Source organism: Rhamphochromis sp. 'chilingali' (assembly GCF_963969265.1).
Source record: "Rhamphochromis sp. 'chilingali' genome assembly, chromosome: 10".
NCBI lineage: Eukaryota > Metazoa > Chordata > Actinopteri > Cichliformes > Cichlidae > Rhamphochromis > Rhamphochromis sp. 'chilingali'.
Window position 1 is genome coordinate 21,671,116 of NC_137937.1, and position 20,892 is coordinate 21,692,007.

At 39.9% G+C, this 20,892-nt stretch overlaps 2 protein-coding genes and 1 long non-coding RNA gene across 4 annotated transcripts; 2 read left to right on the plus strand and 1 right to left on the minus strand.

Annotated features, from left to right (window-relative positions):
* Window positions 1-228: 228 nt before the first annotated feature.
* Window positions 229-3,096, minus strand: LOC308404670 (uncharacterized protein). 2 transcript variants are annotated; one of them, XM_080894821.1, is made up of 5 exons: window positions 2,809-3,096; window positions 2,241-2,399; window positions 1,498-1,627; window positions 1,146-1,279; window positions 229-1,073 (listed from the first exon to the last, which is right to left on the minus strand). In XM_080894821.1, exons 2-5 carry the CDS (start codon window positions 2,241-2,243, stop codon window positions 297-299), a joined length of 1,044 nt encoding a protein of 347 aa, XP_080750947.1. In that variant the 5' UTR covers window positions 2,244-2,399; window positions 2,809-3,096; the 3' UTR covers window positions 229-296. The 2 variants fall into 2 exon arrangements, with proteins under 2 accessions (XP_080750947.1, XP_080750946.1); XM_080894820.1 differs by lacking the exon at window positions 2,241-2,399.
* Window positions 3,097-6,613: 3,517 nt separating this feature from the next.
* Window positions 6,614-7,717, plus strand: LOC308404107. Its single transcript, XR_013973062.1, has 4 exons — window positions 6,614-6,853; window positions 7,333-7,423; window positions 7,545-7,606; window positions 7,701-7,717. It is a non-coding gene; the product is annotated as an uncharacterized lncRNA (long non-coding RNA).
* A 3,866-nt stretch (window positions 7,718-11,583) lies between these two features.
* Window positions 11,584-20,510, plus strand: zcchc8 (zinc finger, CCHC domain containing 8). The gene is made up of 14 exons (XM_080892967.1): window positions 11,584-11,797; window positions 11,931-11,973; window positions 12,069-12,143; window positions 12,281-12,380; window positions 13,141-13,218; window positions 13,313-13,416; window positions 13,541-13,606; window positions 13,717-13,777; window positions 13,860-13,996; window positions 16,172-16,314; window positions 16,441-16,556; window positions 17,744-17,830; window positions 18,588-18,708; window positions 19,080-20,510. Exons 1-14 carry the CDS (start codon window positions 11,623-11,625, stop codon window positions 20,105-20,107), a joined length of 2,334 nt encoding a protein of 777 aa, XP_080749093.1. The 5' UTR covers window positions 11,584-11,622; the 3' UTR covers window positions 20,108-20,510.
* The last annotated feature ends 382 nt before the right edge of the window (window positions 20,511-20,892 follow it).

A 20,892-nucleotide genomic window follows, 5' to 3' on the forward strand; every position in this document is an offset into this window, starting at 1 on the left:
GGTGGTCACAACCAGATACTGACTTTAAGCTTGTTTGGATCTCAGCCACTGTTCTTTCTATATTAGATAGTGTGTTTTGATCAATCTCCACCCATATCTCTTTTCCTAGCAAAAGTAAGAAATGAGAATCTGGAGATTTTTTCAGGGTACTGTGTAACAAATGTTTTTGCTAATACTGAACCTTACCCAACCTAAGAGGAGTCATATGTATAGTAATGTACACACACGCACAAAATAAACCTTTATTTGAATATAAAACGTTGTTCCATTGAAAAACAGGTCTTATGTTGACACTTTTACCTGCATATAAGACTGGAGTACAACACATGAGCTACGCCAGTGATGAGGTTGTGGTTGGCAAACTCGAGGATGAGGAGCAGGATTGGGTATTCGCTGCGTCTCTTTTCAAGGCTGAAGTCCTCACTTAAGCCCATCCAGTGAAGCAGCAGCGTCCGCATCGCTTCAGGGAACAGCTCTGTGGCTAGTTCCTCAGCAGGTGGCAGGTCGCTGATGCGCTCAATGTGCTGAAGTTTAAAGCCCTCCACCTTCTGGCTGATGCTGCTGTTGGCTGCATGAAACTGCTGGCCAAGCCAACGTCCTATACAAGTGAGCAGGCTGCTTGAATACACTGGGCCCCAGTCTTTGGCCTTTAGCAGAGCCAGCACAATCTCCGTCGCATCTTTTTCTTCAAGTCTCCCATTTATGTAGCGATCAATGTTCTCCAAAAGCAGCAAGACCGTCTCCAGCTGCTCTGAGCAGCTTCGAGGCTCCGAGGAGAACTGTTCATCCAAGCGGTGCAATTTTTGTCTCACTGTGGATATTACTACTTCTCTTTGCTCAGATTGTAAGCTCTGCTTGGGAAGAGAACAATAATCATGATCTGCTGATGTGTCAGCAGTGTCCATGCTACTAACATCTACCACGTCCTTGTCAGCCTGGAAATAAGGAGGCTGTGATATTACACCCTTTGATTGTGAGTCACGCTGGCTGAGCGACCCTGAAGGGTCCAGCTGCACGCTGAGGCTGTAACTCACTTCCAGAGGGCTGTCACTGATCTGTGCTTTCCAGACATCCTAGGGGACAGATGTGATTAAAACATGCATTGTGACAGAAAAATAAAATTATCACGTATACATGATGTTTACCTGGAAATTCTCCAGCACAGCAAGCTGATCTTGCTTACTGTACAACTCAAAGGCTACTCGAAAAAGTCCCTGAATGCTGTAGAACCACAGGCTGTTATTTGCAGAGGGTACCTTCAAGCCGTGAAACCTGAAAGCTTGAACACAATCAGGGGGATCAGTGTGACAATGTGTCTGTCCTGGTGGGTGACTTTTACCTAAAAATAAGGTGCATATCAATGCGATAGCATGAGCTTGTCTATGTTTATTTCCCCCTAGTCATATTTATTTCATTTGATTGTCTACACCCACCCCGTGGTTTTAGAGGCACAGGTGTAGTTAATGTTTAACTTCCACTGGTATGTCTGTATTTTACCTGAGGAAAAAGTTATTTTTGTTGCAAGGCCTTTCTTGGCAAACTTGGCATGGTGTCTTGGATGGTTTTCTGTACGCACATCAGTCTTTGAGAGGAGATCGGCTCCCAAATAGAGCGGAATCGTTGAACCCTGAAACAGAGAGGATGAATATAAGCCACCGCCGTATAAAGCCTGACAATAACGTACACTGCCTGACCATGTTAATGGTATACATGCTCAACTGCTCATTAATGTGAGTCTATAATAAGCCAATGACATGCCAGCACCCCAGTGCATTTGTGCATGTAGACATGACCAAGACAACCCGCTGAAGTTCAACGCGAGCATCAGAATGGAGAAAAAACATGATTTAAGTGACTTTGAATGTGACATGGTTGTTGGGACTTTAGCCACACAAACATGCTTTTACAGAGAATTTCTCTGGGTGAAAATGTCTTGATGCCAGAGGTCAAAGTAGTCTGGCCAGACTTTTGAGTTTTCAGCTGAAAGGAAGGCAAGAACCACTCAAACATCCACTCATCCCACCTAAATTATGCAGAAGAGCATCTGCGAATGGACAACATGTTGAAGCTTTTAGCAGATTGACTACAGCAGAAGAAATCCACACTGGGTGTCACTCCTGTCAGCTAAGAAAAGAAACTGACGCTACATTTTGCGGGTTTGGGTGGAGCAAAGTTTAATTTGGGACTCTTAGTGCCAACTGAACAGAATTTCAACAGGCTACTTGAGTATTGTTGCTCACCATGTCCAGCTTTTATGACCACAGTTTACCCATCTTCTGCTTCCAGGAGGATAACATAGCATGTCACAAAGCTCAAATAATCTCAAACTGGCAGCGAAAATGAGTTCACTGTACACACATGGCCGCCACAGCCACCAGGTCCAACTCCAGGAGGATGTCCTGGAACAGGAGATTCACATCATGGATGTTCAGCCGACAAATCTGCAGGAGCTGTGTGTGATCAAAATCTCAGAGGAAGGTACCCAGCTCCTTGTTGAATCTGTGCCACAAAGATTTAAGCTGGCTCTGGAGGCAACAGTAGGCCCAACCCAGTACTAGTAAGGTGTACTTAATAAAATGCCCGATGAGTGTAAAACTGCAGTATAGTATTAGTCAAGCTTTATTTATTTATTTATTTATTTTACTAAGCTGTTTTTTGTTTTTAGTTAGCTACAGTACTTATTTGTTAAACATTACTTATCACTATCCAATTAGAAAGTCTGCGACCGTCCTGCAAGTAAGGAGATGTGTTTATTATGCTGGTGGTAATACATCACCCTCTTGGACTACCTGTGAACCATTAACTCACCTGTTTGGTGCTCTCTGTCAGTCTGAACGATGTCAGACCCACCAGGTGAATGAAACGAATCCTCCTCGCGCCCCCGTCCCGCTGCGGTAACGTCAGAGGGATAACCGAGCAACCTGACATTACTGGAAGTCTCAATTAAGTGCTGTCCCATAGAAATGTTCCTGCGGGAAGAGTCACTGCAAATCAAAGTAATAAAAAGATCAACACAAATGACTGCACACGAAACAGAAACAAAAACATATGCTTTAAACCCTCAGCGATGACTCGCAGGGTAAGGTTTGCTTTACACATGCGCGAACTTTTACGTACTTCCTGTCATCGCTACAGATTAGAAAGAGCCGTTTCCTGGCTGGTGTCGCTTTTAACTTTATCTAATTCTTCTTTAAAATACTTTCCTGCAAAACAAATTGGAAAAATACACAGTACAACTGCATTAATGAGAAAAAAATATATAAAAGAAAATGAATATGAATTCCACAAGAAGTCTTTTTTTTTTTCTTTTGGCGACAGTGTTTTAAAATATAAACCACTATCTTTTTTCTTCTTTTCTTTTTTTAAAAGCAGAATAAAAGGGTGAGAATTTTATGTTTGATAAATAATCAACAAATGAATGCTGTACATTAATGGAGAAACTGGGACAGGTAAAAAAAACAAACAATAACTTATGGTCTTTAGTTTTGGTTTTTTTATGTTGTTAGGTCTAACTTTAAATTATTATAAGACAAATCCTTACATGGTTCTGTTCCAACCATATAAGGATTTGTCTTTGATGTTTGTGGCATAATTACTAATAACAGAGTTGGTAATATGTATTCATTGTTTAATAGCTAATAATCAAATGCAGAGAGATGTATAAACACATTGTGAGTGAGAAAGGTGACTGAAGAGGAAACACTCAATGCATCCCCTAGAAGCCAACACCTATTGCAGTGTAACTAAGGGAGGATTCAGGGTCACCGGATCCAGTCCTAAGTATACACTTTATTAAAGTTTTAAATCTAATCTTAACAGCAGAGACGGCGTCTGTGTCCTGAATCCAAACTGAGAGCTGGTTCTACAGAAGAGGGGTCTGAAAGCTGAAGAAGGCTGTGCCTCCCATTCTACTTTTAAATGCTCTATGAACCACAAGTAAAACAGCAGTCTGAGAATGAAGAGCTTGTCAGCGGTGATACAGTACAATAGGGTCATTAAGATGGGGAATGATTATTCAACACCTTGTATGTGAGGAACAGGATTTTAAATTTGATTACAGATTAAACAGAGAAAGGAGAGTGCAATATAGAAATATGCTCTCTCTTTCTAGTTCCTGTCAGTACTCTTGCTGCAGCATTTTGGATCAACTGAAGGCTCTTCAGAGAGTTTAGTCATCCAGGTCTTTATGTCTTTAAGACATTCCTGCAGTTTTAACTAGTTGGTGTGTTGAATGAAAAGATTGCATAAAAATGTGAGGAGCTAAAGCGTTTTTAACACAATCTCTTAATTTCAGGGGATTCAAAGTAATTGACAAATTAAATAACAGAAAAATAAATGTCCATTTCTAATACTTGATTAAAAAAAACCCTTTACTTACAATGACAGCCTAGTTCTTAAACTCATGGACATCACCAGATGCTGGGCTTCCTCCTTTTTAATGCCCTGTCAGGCCTTTACTGCAGCGGCTTTCAGTTGCTGTTTGTTTGTGGGCCTTTCTGTTCAAAGTTTGTCTTCAACAAGTGAAATGTATGCTCAACTGGGATAAGATCAGGTGACTGACTTAGGCATTTAAGAATATTCCAATTCTGACAAATTGCACACTCCCCTAACAGAGGCAAAGTAAAGGAAGGATCTGTGCAATGAAAGCTGGAAAGTCACCAGGAATAGATGGCCTCCCAGCAGAGTTTTATCACAAATTTAGAGATTTGCTACGTCCATTTTTAACTGAGTATTACATGAAGCCTTTGAATATGGACGGCCCCCTGCAAGTTTTAATCTGGCCATAATATCAGTAGTTCCAAAGGCGACAAAGATTTAACGGATCCAGGCAATTACAGACTGATAAATTTAATCAATGTGGATTACAAAATTCTATCCAAAGTACTAACAATGAGGCTGGAGGTTGTACTACCACAAATTATTCATAAAGATCAAGTAGGGTTTATCAAGAATAGACACAAATCCTGCACTGGCTCCATATTTAAATGCACAGAAGGACTTGATACGGTGGAGTGGAAATATCTGTTTAGGACCCTGGAAAAACTTGAATTAGGCGACAACTTTTGCAGATGGATTAGAACCATATATTTGAGGCCAGAAGAAGCTGTATTTACGAATGGGGTACTCTCTCCTTTTTTGAGTATTTCTAGATCAACACGTCAAGGATGTAATTTAGGTCCACTTCTATTTACCATCTTTTCAGAGCCATTAGCTATTCAGAGAAAATGCAGAGATTAAAGGTGTATTTGGGGGAGGTAGAGAACACAAATTGTTCCTGTACACAGATGATGTTCTGGTATTAAGCCAAGACCCTGCTAATTATATCACAACACTATTAGAGGTGACTGATAATTATTCACTGTTTTTGGAGTACAAAGTTAATTGGCATAAATCAGAGGTGATGCCAGTTTCCCAAACTTGTAGTCATAACCTAATATTGGGCTTTAACTTTAAGTGGGTGGACAAAGGAATGAAGTGTGTTGTAATTGAATTGAACCCAAATATTGAGGATATTATGGCTAACAGTGTGGGAAAATTAATAAGCAAAATCAATAAAAATTTGGATAAATTGAGTAAACTAGTTTGACATTGTGGGGAAAAGTAAACAGTAAAAATGGTTATATCAACAGTCATCAGCTATTATACAGGAATGTTGCCCATGTGTATCCCGCGACAGATGTTCCAAAGCTATAATAATATGATAAAAGATTTTCTTTGGAAGGGTTCGAACCCCTTATTAACATTAATCGACTTTCCCAACCAAAAAAAAGAAGAGGGAATAGACCTAGGCAATATAGAGTATTAAAGCATCTCTTTTAAAAATGGCTAGATTAGGCAAACATTGCGCAATGAAAACCGATATAGATTGGATTTTAATAGAACAAGAGCTTGCATCTCCATCCACACCAATTTATATTTTATCACAAAAGGTAAATAAAGAGGGTAAGATGCAAAATCCTATTTTGAAATTTCAAAAATGGTGTGGTTGGACGTGCATAAAAATATAAACTTGTGCCTTAAAAGTATGCCACCTTGTGGGATAATCTTAAAATAAAAATTGGTAAGCAGACTGTTTACTGGGCACAATGGCTAAGAAGAGGTATCAGAACTGTTGTGACTTATTTGAGGGAGATTTTTTCATGTCATATGAGAATATTACAAATAAGTTTTGTTTGGAGCGCTATTGTCATTTTTGGAAGTATTTACAAATAAGAAACTGTTTAAAAGGAAGAGTTACAATAACACACGAAAGTAACCCGATAGATAAGGAGGGATTTATGCAGCACAAAATTCTTAATATATATTATTATACTCCTTCAGCGCTGTATTGAATGGGTGTTGGTAGAGAGGACTTGTGTTGGAAATGTCGACAAGTAAAGGTACTGATACACGCCCTCTGGGAATGCCGGCTGTTTTTTCCAGTTTGGAACAGTGTATTGAATTATATGCAGGGATGGATACCTTGTAATTTGTCCAGATCACCTAAATCATGTCTACTGGGAGACAAAGGAGAGATGCCACAGTTAAATAAACACCAGTTTAGAGTGTTAAGCACTGCATTGGTAACATGCATTTTTTTTAAGAGGGAAAAAGTTGCGGTGATGTGAAAAAATGACGAATTATAGCAACTCTGCTGACAGTGTTTACACGTGCTTCCATGGCAACTGTGTCAGACAGAATGTTTTTGGATTTGAAAAAAAATAAATTTATTAGTAAACCTTCGTGTTTGCAGCATTCAGCATACTCAGCATACTCAGATACCTGTGATTGCAGCGAGAGAGAGAAAAAACGACAAGCATACACTGATCCACTAAAGATCAGCCAGAGACAGGTGAACACCTGATCCCTAAAGGTATGAGCTTGGTGCACATTGCTTTAAAGACTTATTGCAGCAGAGATGCAAAGATTTGTTTTACCTCCTAAGACCTGAACTCTTTCATGGCATGCCTTTTTAATTTCTCTTTGTTATTTGGGCTGTAAAAACAAAGAATTACTTTTTTTTGTTTGTTTCGACCTGATTTTTGTTTCTGAGAAAAATGAGATCCACATATGAGGACATTCACTTTAAATCTCAATGGCAGTATAATGTCCTCATAAGTGGATATCAGCCCCTTGTAGAGCAAAATTTTGCATTTTGGTCTAGACAACCCAAAATGTGTTGTGTGCACATATGTGGAGGCCAGGTCTTAGGATGTTAAATATATTGAATGATTCTAAGTAGAGAAAGTAAACAGCTTTTAATAATAAGTTTTGATTTTACATAGTGATGAATGCATCTTGTGTTTAAAGAGTGAATCACTGATCATTTTCTGTCTTTCTGCCATTTTACAGTGATGGCACGAAGAAGCCTCCGCCTGCAGGAGTCAGGCTATTATAGGGAAGACGGAGCTCCAAATATTTCATATAAAGAGACCTCATACAAGTATGTGTGTGGATGCTTTTGGGACTGCACGCTACATTCTGGATAAAACATCCTCAGGCGTACCGACGGTGTAAATCTTCACCTGTAGAATAAGTCTTTAAACTTGTGTGTCATCTTTTAGGGTCTTCCGTCGGAGAAAACATAGGAGACGAGGTCCCTTTATGAACCCTCGCATACAGCAAAGTAAGGACCACTACTCAATTTTAACATCATTTAGAATGAGAGAAGAAGATTCTGTTATCAGACTGTAAACTCCCCTGTGGTTCTCTCTTTGCAGACAAAACAAGACTTTTAAAGACCATCACCGCTTTCTTACTGCTGCCCCTTCTGACTTTTGGTGAGTGAGTCAGAACTTTCTGTCAGACAATCCTTCCTAACACACAAGTAAAACCTGGACCATTTGTCCCCACATCCACCCCTAACCTCTCTACTTCGTGTCTCTTAGGAATTGTGAGCTGCACAATTTCCATAAACAGCAAAAAAGAAGCAGAAACAGCAGACACTCAGCCAATTTTTGAATCTCAAGGTAAAGATCGCCATCTTCATCTGTCTCATCATCATTTATACATGAATGTACACAAAGAAAACAAATAATTTGTCTGTGATTTGTGTGAATTCAGGAGCCATGATCCAAAGCGGGGTTTCCTCATGGACAGAGAACTCTGTGCGCAAATGTATGCAGTGGGTGGACCCCTCCAGGGCCAGTAGAAGAGTAATCCAAGTAAGAATGACATAGTTTGCACAGCAGGATTCAAAGTGATATAACATGGAGAAAAAGTTTACATTTATGAACTCTGGGCAGCGTAATAATTAATTTCTTTCCTCAGGAATATTTGCCTGTGCCTCCAGGGAACTGCTGGCCCCTGGCAGGTCAGAGTGTAATCATCTCACTGTTCCACCCAGTCTCCATCACTGCCCTGACACTGGGACATCTCCGAAAACACCAGTCGCCCGATGGAACCAAAAAAAGCGCCCCAAGAGTGTTTTCTGCCTATGTGAGTGACATGATTTTGTTGATAGTCTAAAGATTTCACGTTTTTTTGTATTATAATTCTCACCAAAACCTCTCTTCTTCTTCAAGGGAATGTTGACCATAGGGGCAGAAGGGACCTTTTTGGGAACTTTCCTATATGACAGCCAAGGAAGAGAATTTCAGACCTTCAACCTACCAGTGAGTACAACACAAAAACATATTAGAGCTCTTTCAGTCATGCTGTTTTTAATGGGCTCAATTTGTAACCAAATAAGAAAAAACTGATGACAAAATTTACTGGGATGCACTGACAGCTGGTCTGGGAGGGGCTACTACCGCACAATGTTATATAGCATTTACTTTTCAACCTGGTTGGTTCTTTTCATTACCACCTCTCTCTCATTTGTCAACAGTATACAAACAACAGCATCTTCAGATATGTGAAGCTTAGGATTGAGTGGAACTCTGGAGATCAAGACTTCCCCTGCCTGTATAATTTTAGGGTCCATGGCAAACTCTTTACCTAATAAATGATTTGAATGACTGTGTTACCTGGGTAGTAAGTGAGTGACCAATTCTTGGGCTCTGGGGGCTCACAGCTGCCCAGGTACAGGCAGGGGTCTGAGGAGACCTGCAGGAGGAGTGGGGACCATCTTATTTTGAGTGATGGTGCAGGATCCAATATATTCCCCAACATATTTTTTCAGATTAGATCACTGAAATTTCCTTTGCTATGAACTTATAAGCAGTTAATTTAACTACTGAGTTAAATTTTGCTGTGTGTTCTCAATGCAATACCTTAGACTGAGCTGAAGTAGGAACATACAGATAGTTGGGCAGACCTCCAGGATCAGATCCATTCAGTAGACTGACTTTTACACAATGAGCCTATAATCCAGGTGTCTGTGGAGAATTTGCCAGACGTGGCTCTGTTGCTCATTGAGGGTTCTAGAAAAAAATCAAGATGTCGTCAAGGCAGACAATAACAAGAAAAATAAAATAAAATTCCTGAGGACATCATTAACAAGAGCTAGGAAAAAAGCTGTGACATTTGTGAGGACGAACAGCATCGCCAGGCACCTTAAATACCCAAGGTGGGTGTTGAAGGCTGTTTTCCATTTGTTGCCCTCACGAATCCTAACCAGATGGTAAGCATTTCCAGTTTGGAAAAGATGGACGTACCCTGCAGGAGTTCAAAGGTGGAAAAAAGGAAGAGGTAGTGGAACTTGTTTTTAACTGTAATCTGGTTAAGGGTGCAGTAGTCAATACGGGGATGGAGTGTTTTGTCTCTTTTCTCAATAAAGAAAAAAACAGCAGCTAAGAGTGAAAAAGATGGGCAAATGATACCTGCTCCTGTGTTAATCTCCCAAACATGAACAGAACAGTCTAAACAGATTTAATTCCCAGTAATTCGTACAGTTCCTTTAATGTGTGAGACATGAATAATGTGCCCTGGTTAGTCATTGTCTCTTTCGGGATGCTGACTCATGAGATGATCTGAAACTGGGCCTGCACCACACTCTTTGCCAAAATGGTGCACAGCGGCAGTGCTTCGGGATATCATGTTGCATAATCCACCAGATTACACATCCGCCACTAATACAAAGCGTTGAAATGGCTCGATGAGATCCATGCCAATCCACTCAAACAAGACCTGCAGTGGCACTATGGGATGTCGCCATTCACAAACCTAACCTCCACCCTCTCTGCCTCCAGAAAAGCCACAGGTCAAACCAGGGTTTGGTTGGACCAGGGTCTGCCGTGCTGCCAAGTGATCCTCAGCAAGCGTCACAGCCAGCTCGAGGTTCACTGGCCGATAACAGCAGACCCTCTCTGCTTTTCCTGTTGGGAGCCCCTCCATCAACTGCTGCAGTGTCAGCATGTTCAGCAGCTTAACTTCCCCCTCCATTGGGCTGGGTTGCAGCCACTTGGCTGCAGCATTGTGGAGCCTCCTGATGTAGGCTAATGGACGATCCCTCAGATGAGAAGGATACAAGACACTACATCCTTCAACCAAAGACACCCAGTGAGAGCTTTGAGCCCAGTTACACCATGACAGCAAGTGTGCGTCAAGACACAAAGACTTCAGGCAAGGTGATGTTCCCTCATTTCACCCCACATTCATATTTCCTAGATAGTCCTTCAGGCACCATCAGGAGGGACAGAGAACATCTCCTTCTACTATCTGATCCCACACAGAGACAGTCAGCTCAGTCACTCAACTCACTTATTCACAGATGTATTACTCATTCACAGATTAAGCAGGAACTCCTTGGCTGGACCTGTAAAAGAGTAATACATTTAATAGATAAACTGAGAAAAGATGCAAATGTTATTTTGTTTTGTTTTTCATCTTGATCACAGTGTTGTTGTCTAGGCAAAAAATAAAAAAATTGCAGTGAGTTTGCTCAGTCAAACTAGGTCTGCTAATCAGCATCTGCTTCAGTGCTGAATCCATAACACACAATACAACAACACAAGAACTGCTCTAAAATCAGTGCCAACATGTCCAACCAGGAAAGAGGTACATATGTGCCTACCTCTCTAAAACACAAACATCCGTAAAACACGTGTAAATTCTGAGACACTGTCATGGCTTGGAGCTCTAGGTGATTTATAAATAAAAATACTGACATACATACTGACAAATACTGACATCTCAGCCAGTTCTATTGGGAGTCTTGTCAAAACTGACATCAGAAAGGTTTATATATAACAATGGGATAATCCTTTCCCAAAGGTCGAGCAACTGGTCTCCTCAGTTCAAAAAATGACTTGTCCATTTAAATCATAGGTGTCAAACTCTGGCCCGTGGGCCAAATTTGAAGCTATATATATATATATATATATTAGCTACAGCTAATATATATATATATATTGTTTAGTATTAAGCTTTGCTTGTTCCATATTCAGTTTTTCAGCAAAACTTATTTGAGTCCATAAGAAAAGAAAAGAAAAGAAAAACTTTTTAATTCAAATTTATTCCTGGAGTTTTTTTTATTTGTATTTATCTTCAGAGATATGTAGTAATCCAATTTATTTATATTTTTATTTAGGGTTACTTTACGCTGTGAATGCAAGTTAAAAACAAATAAAATTAGTGGTTTTACGTACATCAGTTACGTGACGGTTCAGTAGTTTTATTGTGAAAGTATCAGGAGCGATCACATTTTGCGCATGCGCACGATATGTCGTGTTTCCGCATACGGATCGGGTAGCGCCAGGTATGGCTGAAGTTGATTTTGGGGACAGTGAGCTCTTTCAGCAGCTCGATGAGCCTGCTCCCCCGGTCACGACGCACATTCGGTTCACAGATGATGATGAAGAGCAGGACGAGAGGAGCGAGCTCCGGAGCAGGCTGGAGGAGTGCGACGATTACATCCAGAGACTCACTGAGGAGAATATCCTTGTGGCAGTTTGTTAGCACTAGCTTAAATTTGCTAGCATAGGATGCAACCAAAACACAGCCAAGAAATGACTTCTAACAGTCCTTTTTCTGCAGAATTTGTCATTTTTCTTTAATTCCCAGACCACATAAAATATTACGAAGGAAAATGAGCCTCCTGACGCGACCAAGGTAACTAGTAGACACCCAATAATGATCATTTCAAATGAAACGAAACTGTTCGCCAACCGTGATCCTGCGATGTTTTCCCTCCTCCAACACTACAGCGGCGTCACTGTTGAAGATGTTAACACCGACGGGCCTCTTCTTCAGGTCCTTTATACAAACAACATCATATCAAAGTAAGTCAGAATTCTTTATATTTTAAGTAAGTTTTTATGTATGAACGTATTTGTTGGTGAAATTATTACATCTATGGTAATGTTTAGTTTAGATCCATTCACAACATATGAATGACAATTTTTAATCACCCTGCTAGGACGTGTCGCCAGGAAATTGAAGACTGCATCTGCAGTGTGATTTTGAGGCACCATAAACCAGACGTTGAAAAGAGGTCCTCCTTTAACATCAAACCTCAGGTGTGTACCTAGAATATACAGAGCCGTGAAGAAGTTTTTTTTGTGTCTATTTGTTAGAGGTGAAAATCACCAGACTCAACATGATAGAATATTACCACAATACCTCACTCAAAATATGACATTGTTCAGATTTTTTAACATTACAATAGCACATATTGTAATTTATCACTTTTTGACATAAAAGCTGTAAAAGGCTGATGGGGTAATATTGTAAAAAAAAAAAAAAAAAAAAACCCAACAAAAAACATTTTGTTGCTGGTATGCTAACCCTGTCATTACAACCTACCATTAATGTTGCCATAAGACTAAGTTGGTATGCTGTCAGTCTGTCATTAAATGGGGTCAAGCTGGCAATAACATCCAGTCTGTTACTGATAATACAGCAAATACCTGTAATAAATCATTGAAAATTAAATACATGTGTCTGTCTACAAAGACAGAAAGGCACGATTAATTTTACATTTGCAAGGGGTGAGGGCGTTTTAGTTTTCTACACAGGTAAGTTTAGAAATTCTTTTTGACTTCATTATCAGAAACATAACTTTAACAATAGCATTTTGCATTTACTCAGGTTTTCATTGTCTTATAAAGTCGTTCATGATCTGAAACATGTAAATGTGACAGACAAATCTGCAAAAAAAAAAAACAAGTCACGAAGGGAGAAAATTCTTTTTCACAGCACTGTATATTACTATTGTAAATATTTTCAATATCACAATTAAGTTTCTGTTTAAAAATACATATTTCTCCCTCTATAAAGAATTCCGCTTTTACTTTGGACGAAGATCCACAGATGATGTCTTCCAGTAGTGTGAGAACAACAACAGAAGCCTTTAAAGTGAGCACATGCTGTTATTTCTCATTCAAACACACTGAAAACGAGATGTGTAGGCTCACAAGTAGTAACTTATTGTGTTATGTTTTTGTTTTAGGTTGTTGGGAGTGTCTTATATTTCACTACTTTCAGTGTTGATAAACTTGGACAGCCTCTGGTAAATGAAAACCCCCAGCTGACCGATGGATGGGATGTCCCAACGTATCTTTAACATGAATAAATTAAACATTTATTGCCTATGAAGTGCTGTAGTCAGATTTATTAAGGTTTAAAAATTCACAGCTGTGTAGACAAATGCATTATAGCTTCCTGAATTGCTGCAAAGTTATCAGCAAGTCTTCAACCAAGTCATTGGAACTGATGGCCAGGAAATAGAAATGAAAGACAAAAGGTAAGACTACAAAAATTCCATAGCTTTTCCTGTTTACAACTCTTCTTTGTTTGTGTGCTGGGTGGAATTTATAATGTATAATGATTCTGTCTCTGCTCTGTTCACTGTAGACCCAAGTCTATGTGTTTCAACTGTGGTTCAAGCAGTCACCAGCTGAGAGATTGTCCCAAGGTACCATTAATGATCTGTTAATCCAGGATGAACACAAGGACAGAACATAATTTAATATAGTAATGTATTTTTTTTCTCCTAGCCTAAAGACATGGCTGCAATTAATGAGAGAAGAAAGGAGTTCAATCAGAGCAACAACCAAGCCATGCAGAGTAACCAGAGATACCATGCTGATGAAGTGGAGGAGCGGTTTGCCAAATACAAGCCTGGAGTCATGAGGCAGGACTTTTTTTTTTTTTTACTCTCCACACATCTTTATTTACTCACAATTTTAATTTAATTACATAATGTTGCAAAAGTGCATATTTTACAGGGTTATATATAGGGATGGGTATTGATAAGATTTTAACGATTCCGATTCCATTTTCGATTCTGTTTAACGATTCGATTCCTTATCGATTCTCTTATCGATTCTTTTTGTTTAAAAAGGAGAACACTAAAGTCGATTAGCTTAGAACTGTGTTTTATATCTTCTCTTTGAACAAGATAGAAATTTAGGAGTAACATGGCCTTACAAACCCAACAGTGAGATCTTAAGAGATCCACAGCCTACGGCTCTTCAATGGGGTGTCACAGGGTCCCCAGGAAAAAAAATGTATATGTAAAATAATAAAATAAATATTCTCCTGTAGCAATAACAAAGTTTAACATAAATTATTCTGTAGCAATTACACAAGAATATCCAGTAATGTCCCTGCCTACAATTAAACACATTCACTTACCAAAGTGAAATCGGGGGCATCTGCTGTGGCAAATGGGTGCAAGCCTTTGACCACAAACTTAGACACTGCTGGGTGACATTCGTCTATCCTGGCCTGAAAGGAGACGCTACCGGTAGACTGCAGCGAGAACTGCCAGCATCTGAGCCAGCCTCTGTCTCTCTCATCATGGTTATCTAAATGCAACACACAGTAATAGCAGGTTTTGTAATAAGGTAAATCGCGCTAACATAATATGCAATGCTAATTGATTAGTTACCTGCAGTATTAACGGGAGAGGACGTGGAAACGCTACCGCTGCTGCTGGGTTGAGCTTCGCTAGTCCGGAGCGGATCAAAAACACGACATTCGTTGAAAGCAATCGCATGTTTTTTGAGCAAAATGCTTTTACATGTTCGTAGTGTTTCCTCCCTTTGATGAAATCTCTACTTTGCAAGTATTGCACGTTGCCCTGTTGTCATCCTTTCTCATAAAGTGTAACCAAACTTTTGAGCGTTTGTGCCGCTCAGGCGCCGTGTTTCCTACTGGGTAAAAGACGCTACTCAACGTGATGACGTCATTCGGGTCGACTGGAATCGATAAGGGAATCGTTTTTAAAAGTGGCAAACGATTCCAAGGAATTGAAACAGTGGGAACCGGTTCTCAACAAGAACCGGTTTTCGATACCCATCCCTAGTTATATATACGTACCTCATTTCATAAAATGAAAAAAAAAGTGTTATCTGGGGGCTCAATTTAAAATAAATAAAGGCTCAAAATTTGGGAATCATTAATGGGAAAAAAAATCATAAAAATGAAAAATGGTGAAGGCACAGTCTCCCTGCAAACTGACAACTGTGGGAGAGAGAAACAAAATAAGATATAAGAGGGGAAAGAATGACCCCTGTTACATTTTATTATGATTATGAATTCCCTTGGAAATGACCACTAAGTGATCTTTTTTCATCATATGGGTGAAAATTGCCCAACGTTATTGTCCTAAGGTTTATGTTTGCAACAGTACCTTTTTCAGTACTCATGTTGAAATAAGTCTGTACTTCTCAATTGAATTTTAAAAATGTATTGTATTTACAACATTTTACAACCACAGCAGCTTCCAGGTTCTTTGTCTGACAGTGTAATATTTGTTCTGTGTACATCTGTTTTTCTACCAAATTAATTACATGAAGAAGAAGCTGTCAGTGTCTCACTCAGAGTTTCTAAATCATAATCCTTGGCTTCAGCTTCTTTCATGCTGGTGGTAGACTTGCTGCAGTTAGCTGCATGTCCTTTAATACATTTGGGTTTCTGAAAGCGTAACCACACCCAAGACTGCTTTTGGCTCGCTGCTACTGCCGCCCTGTGAGCCTGTTGTTCTTGAGAGGTTGCAGTTTCAGCAACATTGGCAGTAAATGGACTTTTTCTTTTAAAGCGCTTTTCTACACTCTCTGAGCACTGAAAGCGCAACTTGCTTTATTCACCCATTCACACAAGTACTTTTTTCTAAGCTTTTCCTCGGTAAGTGCTTTCTATCTCACATTCGTACTCCAAAGGCTTCATCCGTTAGTTAGTTTATACCAAAGATATTTGGCATGTAGATCACATGGTTTTGGTCTCTATGTCACCTTAGACAAGTGTAATTTTTAGTCTTTTAATTTTTCATTTGATTTATTTACTGTGTTGTGCTGTTAAACAGTGAGGAGCTGCTGACAGCTCTGGGCATTGATGAGAACACCCTACCTCCTCTGATCTATCGCATGAGGCAGCTAGGTTACCCACCAGGTTGGCTCAAAGAGGCAGAGATGGAAAACTCTGGCTTATCACTGTATGACGGAAATGGTAAGTTTGAAAAAGAACTAAACAGCTTCACAATTTGTTTTCTTTGTTGAACAGAGTAAATAGAAAAATAAAAGCTTCTGCAGTCTGCACAGATTATAGAGGATGTTGTTTTTTTCTCTCTTACAGCATCAAGTGATGGCACTGTAACTGACAACACTAATTCACAAAACCTCTCTTATGATGTTTCCAAACTGGTGGATTTCCCAGGTTTCAATGTAGCCGCACCACACAAAATGAAAGATGTAAGTGTTGCAGTCTGCCTTTTCAAATGTTTGACCTCCAGTACCGCCTGGTATCCAGTAAAAAGTAAATATGTGATGTACTGTTTCAAAACCATCAACATTAAATGTTGATTTGATGTCATAAAAATAAGAAAGGGGCAATGAAAGACTAGAAATATCTTGTTGAATAATTTCAACACAACACATTTTTAGGTAAATTGCAACAGATCAGTACTTGTGAAGCTAAATTTACATTCTCTAGTCTGGTTAAATCAAACTCTGCTTTGTTTCCCCCTTTGTTGCGATTTGTTTCTGTAGCCAGACATGCTTTGCATTCTGGCACACAGCAGAGTACACAAACATTTTTGATTTGATTGGGGTTTTCACTGTGTGAATATAAACCAAAACATGGGAAAAATAATAATAAATGTAAGGTTCTTTCTCAGTGTGAAATTGGAAGGAATTTGAGGTGTTTGTCATCTAAAAAAGATGATTTCAAAAAATAATTTGGTGAATCTAGAAAAAAATCGCTGCACATAGATATATGACTGAGATCCTCAGGCCAACAGACGGTTCTGCAATATCCACAGCTTTATAGTGGAGATCACTGACTGACTGAAAATGTAAACAGGACACAGAAATGACACGACTGCCACCTGTCATGTCATCTGACAACTAAAAAGGTTAAATTCTGATGAGGAGAGGGACCATCTGAGTAGTTATCAGAAAAAAAACAGCGTCCATGTTTGTATGGGTGTCAGCCCTGTGAATGCTGAAACACACACACAGGGTCAGGAGCAACATTTTTCAGCCATCTAGACAGTTGTGGAGTAAATAAAAGTCCAGGTACTAAATTGCGTTAAAACACAACTAAAAAGACCCTGAGCTGAAAGAATGGGAAAATATTTTATTTCCTCATGAATTTGTACAGTGTTTTTTTTTGTTTGTTTGTTTTTTAATTTTTAAAAAGAGCTAATTTATATTGGGGTGTATATGAGCTTCTTATGACTTTTTGACAAATGTTGCTGGCATCAACAATGATTACATATTTTTAGTTTCCAAACTTGCTATGTTGTCTTTGTGTTATTTTCAATTAAATGTGGAGTTTAAATGGTTTACAACCCATTAAAGTATGCTGGGACCTTTTTTTTGCTGTCTTTTTTATTAAGTTAAATAACACTTTTTCTTTATTTCTGTTGTATCTTCAGGAGTTCCTGCATTATGGTTCAATTCCAATGCAGAGCAGCCACATGAAGCAAAACTATGCAGCCTACCTGTCCAGCTTCTTTCCCACGGTCTGTATCCCAGCTCCCTACTGACTTCTTGCAACGGCAGCTTCTCAACTTCAACCAAATTTTTATCGGCCACCACCTTGAGCAAAATTTAGCAGATTAGTGCTCATTCTTAGAAATAAGATATAGATTAGATATTTAAGCCATTACTGTTCTCATCGAGGACAAAATCTACTGTCTTGAGGTTACTTTGCTCTGTGCAACAGTTTATGGTGTTCACATGACCCATCCTTTAAAATCTCCTTTACGCATTTTACAGCATGAATCAACACTGATCCAACTGCACAGACCTCCATTTAATCCACAGGATTTCAATATTTCTACTTAAATATGTTGCTAATGTAACCCGTTCATGCGTTACGCCTGTTGTTCTGCGTTGTGTTCTGGCGTGAAAGTAAGAGGCAGGAGACAGTACTGAGTCTTTGGCTCTTTACTGCACATCTGCAACACAGAAATATGCGTTCGATCTGTGTGTGTCATGCGACTGCCAGTACACCTCTCCTCCGGCCATGCTGAAAGGAGCTGTGACCGGGGCACACATGCACGCGCCTACGTCACCACGCAGCGCACACATGCACATGAACGCACACAGACTCGGATCACACAGGTAGGAGAGTGAGATGCAAAAATGACATATTTAATCCAAAAAAAGAAAGTGTTTTGGGTGAAATTCACAAGTATTTAACACATATGTTACACTAAGAAAGGAAAAACAAAAGTCGTGCTTTTTGGTCTTATTGCATGTTGCTCTTGCCAACAGCCTGGTGCCGCCTCCAGCAAGAGAAGACATGAATTTGACTCATCTCCACAGCTGAGGAAGAGGAGTAAATTTAGCCCGGACCGGACCCCAGACAGGAGCTCGGACATGGATATTGAATCAGGTAACCGTACATCTGGGTGTCACAGCCTGCATTCATGTTCTCCTTGAATGGTTAGATTTCCAGAGTTGGGATCCCATCCATCCAACTTCACTTTGTGTTTTTAAGTTGGAATGTAAAAACTATGGATCTTCTAAAGATGAGTAGTTCTCATTTTACTGTTGTTGAACCAACATGTTGACCTGGCTGCTGCCAGTATATCAATGCTCTATGTAAATTGTTACCAGGATTATTGCTAATTAATAACTTTTTTAACAAGAGTAGATCACGCTGAGTTCACAGAAACAATGTTTTGGTTTGGTATTTGTAGCTCAGTTGCACAAAAATACACAGTCAGCACTCTGTGGATGATTTTATTTTATTTCTTCTCATAGATCCAGGAACACCTCATCAAATTCACAGCTCTGATGATTTCCAGTTCCAGCCACCACTGCCTCCTGGCTCTCCTTGCTTTAGTTCTCCTCCGCCTTTACCACAGGGCACTCCTCCTGCTACACCCACCCCCCCACCTCTCCCTAAAGGTACACCTCCACTTACTCCCACCAACGGCTCTCCAGCTGTGCGAGGGCGTGACTGGGTGGTGGTTGATGAGACTGGGGAGGGAACAGAGGATGACCTGACACTGGAGGAACTGGAGGAGCAGCAGAGACTGATCTGGGCAGCTCTAGAAAATGCTGACATGGCCTCTAACAGTGACTGTGAGACACCTGCCGCACAAACTCCTGTACCAAGTTCACCAAGTGTATCCACATCTGCACACGCGGACACAGAAACTGAAGACACGGATGAAGGAATGGACTCAATAAAACCTGAAGAACCTTCCCTAAGCAAAGAAAATCAACCGGAAGTTCAAGAGGGTTTGTCATTAAGCCCGGGACCAGTCAAAGTTAAGGACGATAGCCCTCAGAGTCCCGAACCAGCCGAAATCCAGGAAAGCACCCCTCAGAGTCCCGAGCCAGTTAAAACTCAGGACAGCACCCCTCAGAGTCCCGAGCCAGTGAAAACCCAAGACAGCATCCCTCAGAGTCCCGAGCCAGTTAAAACTCAGGACAGCACCCCTCAGAGTCCCGAGCCAGTTAAAACTCAGGACAGCACCCCTCAGAGTCCCATTTCACTGTTAGTCGAGGACGGCACATTTCAGAGTCCTGAGCCAGTGAAAGCCGAAGTAGACAACCCACAGAGCCCCGAGTCAGATTTGCCTCATCCGGTGAGTGGAGACTGTACGACTCCAGGGCATCTCGACAAGATAACTGCTGTTCCGCATCGTAGCAAGTTTGCAGCTGGCATCGTTCCATTTGAAGATACACCAGAGTTCACTGAAGTTGCTGAAGCCACAGGAACATACCTTAGGATCAGAGACTTGCTTAAAAGTTCCCCACGAAGTCTGGCGAAGAAGAAGTGACAGTTTATTGCCTTGATTCAAAACACAGTATATTTTAATGGAAAGTCTTCATTTCATCTCCATTCAGCATGGTTTTTTCTATTCTGTGTAAATGCAGTCGATATGTAAAATTCAGTTAGGGAAAGCCTTTTAAAGATGCTTCAACAACTGATTTTGACCAACTAGTCTGAGATTCTTTTTCAGCACAAGTGAACTGTTTACTTCACTGTAAAATGTGTACAATGGTAATCTCTTGACCTGCATTATTTTTCATCTTGTGGTGTTTTTGTGTTATTTGTTCCACTCGAATTTCTCTAAAGTAATGGAGTAAACAATATTGTTTCTGCTCAAGTTGCTATGTGTGATTGCAGATTTCACCCCCATGGCCAAATGAAATATGCAAATTAGCCCTTTTATTGACCAAGATTTATGGACATACTTTGTCATTTTTGCTGTAAAATTGAAGAAAAAAAGTTATTCTCATGTTTCAGGAATCATTTTAATGTGCTCTTAAGCCCCAAATGTTGGAGGAATACGGTAACGTGACGCACACATGGTAACGAATAGGAGCTGATTTTCTTTTTCTGTCCATATTCAGAAAGCAGTACCTTATAAATGCCATATGCTACCATGTTACACCAAATATCCCCGTAAAGCTTGCCTTCTCTTCTCTCCCAAACTATTTGAATTTGGTCTCTAGCAAAAACGGTAATGCAGTTTCAGGAATTTAAATAGTTCTTGTAATATATGCCTGCCGGCAGCCCCATGATAGACAATGATTATATTCTTCAATGTCTGTGAAGGTT

Excerpts from the sequence above, each read along its gene's own strand:
- LOC308404670 (XM_080894820.1), bottom strand. The coding sequence starts at position 2,928 with ATGTCAGGTTGCTCGGTTATCCCTCTGACGTTACCGCAGCGGGACGGG. Across the intron at positions 1,628-2,808 it reads TGACAGAGAGCACCAAACAG|GGTTCAACGATTCCGCTCTA; the intron begins GTGAGTTAATGG and ends TCTCTGTTTCAG. Across the intron at positions 1,074-1,145 it reads CTGTGCTGGAGAATTTCCAG|GATGTCTGGAAAGCACAGAT; the intron begins GTAAACATCATG and ends TCTGTCCCCTAG.
- zcchc8 (XM_080892967.1), top strand. The coding sequence starts at position 11,623 with ATGGCTGAAGTTGATTTTGGGGACAGTGAGCTCTTTCAGCAGCTCGAT. Across the intron at positions 13,607-13,716 it reads ATAGAAATGAAAGACAAAAG|ACCCAAGTCTATGTGTTTCA; the intron begins GTAAGACTACAA and ends TGTTCACTGTAG. Across the intron at positions 16,315-16,440 it reads ATCACTGTATGACGGAAATG|CATCAAGTGATGGCACTGTA; the intron begins GTAAGTTTGAAA and ends TCTCTCTTACAG.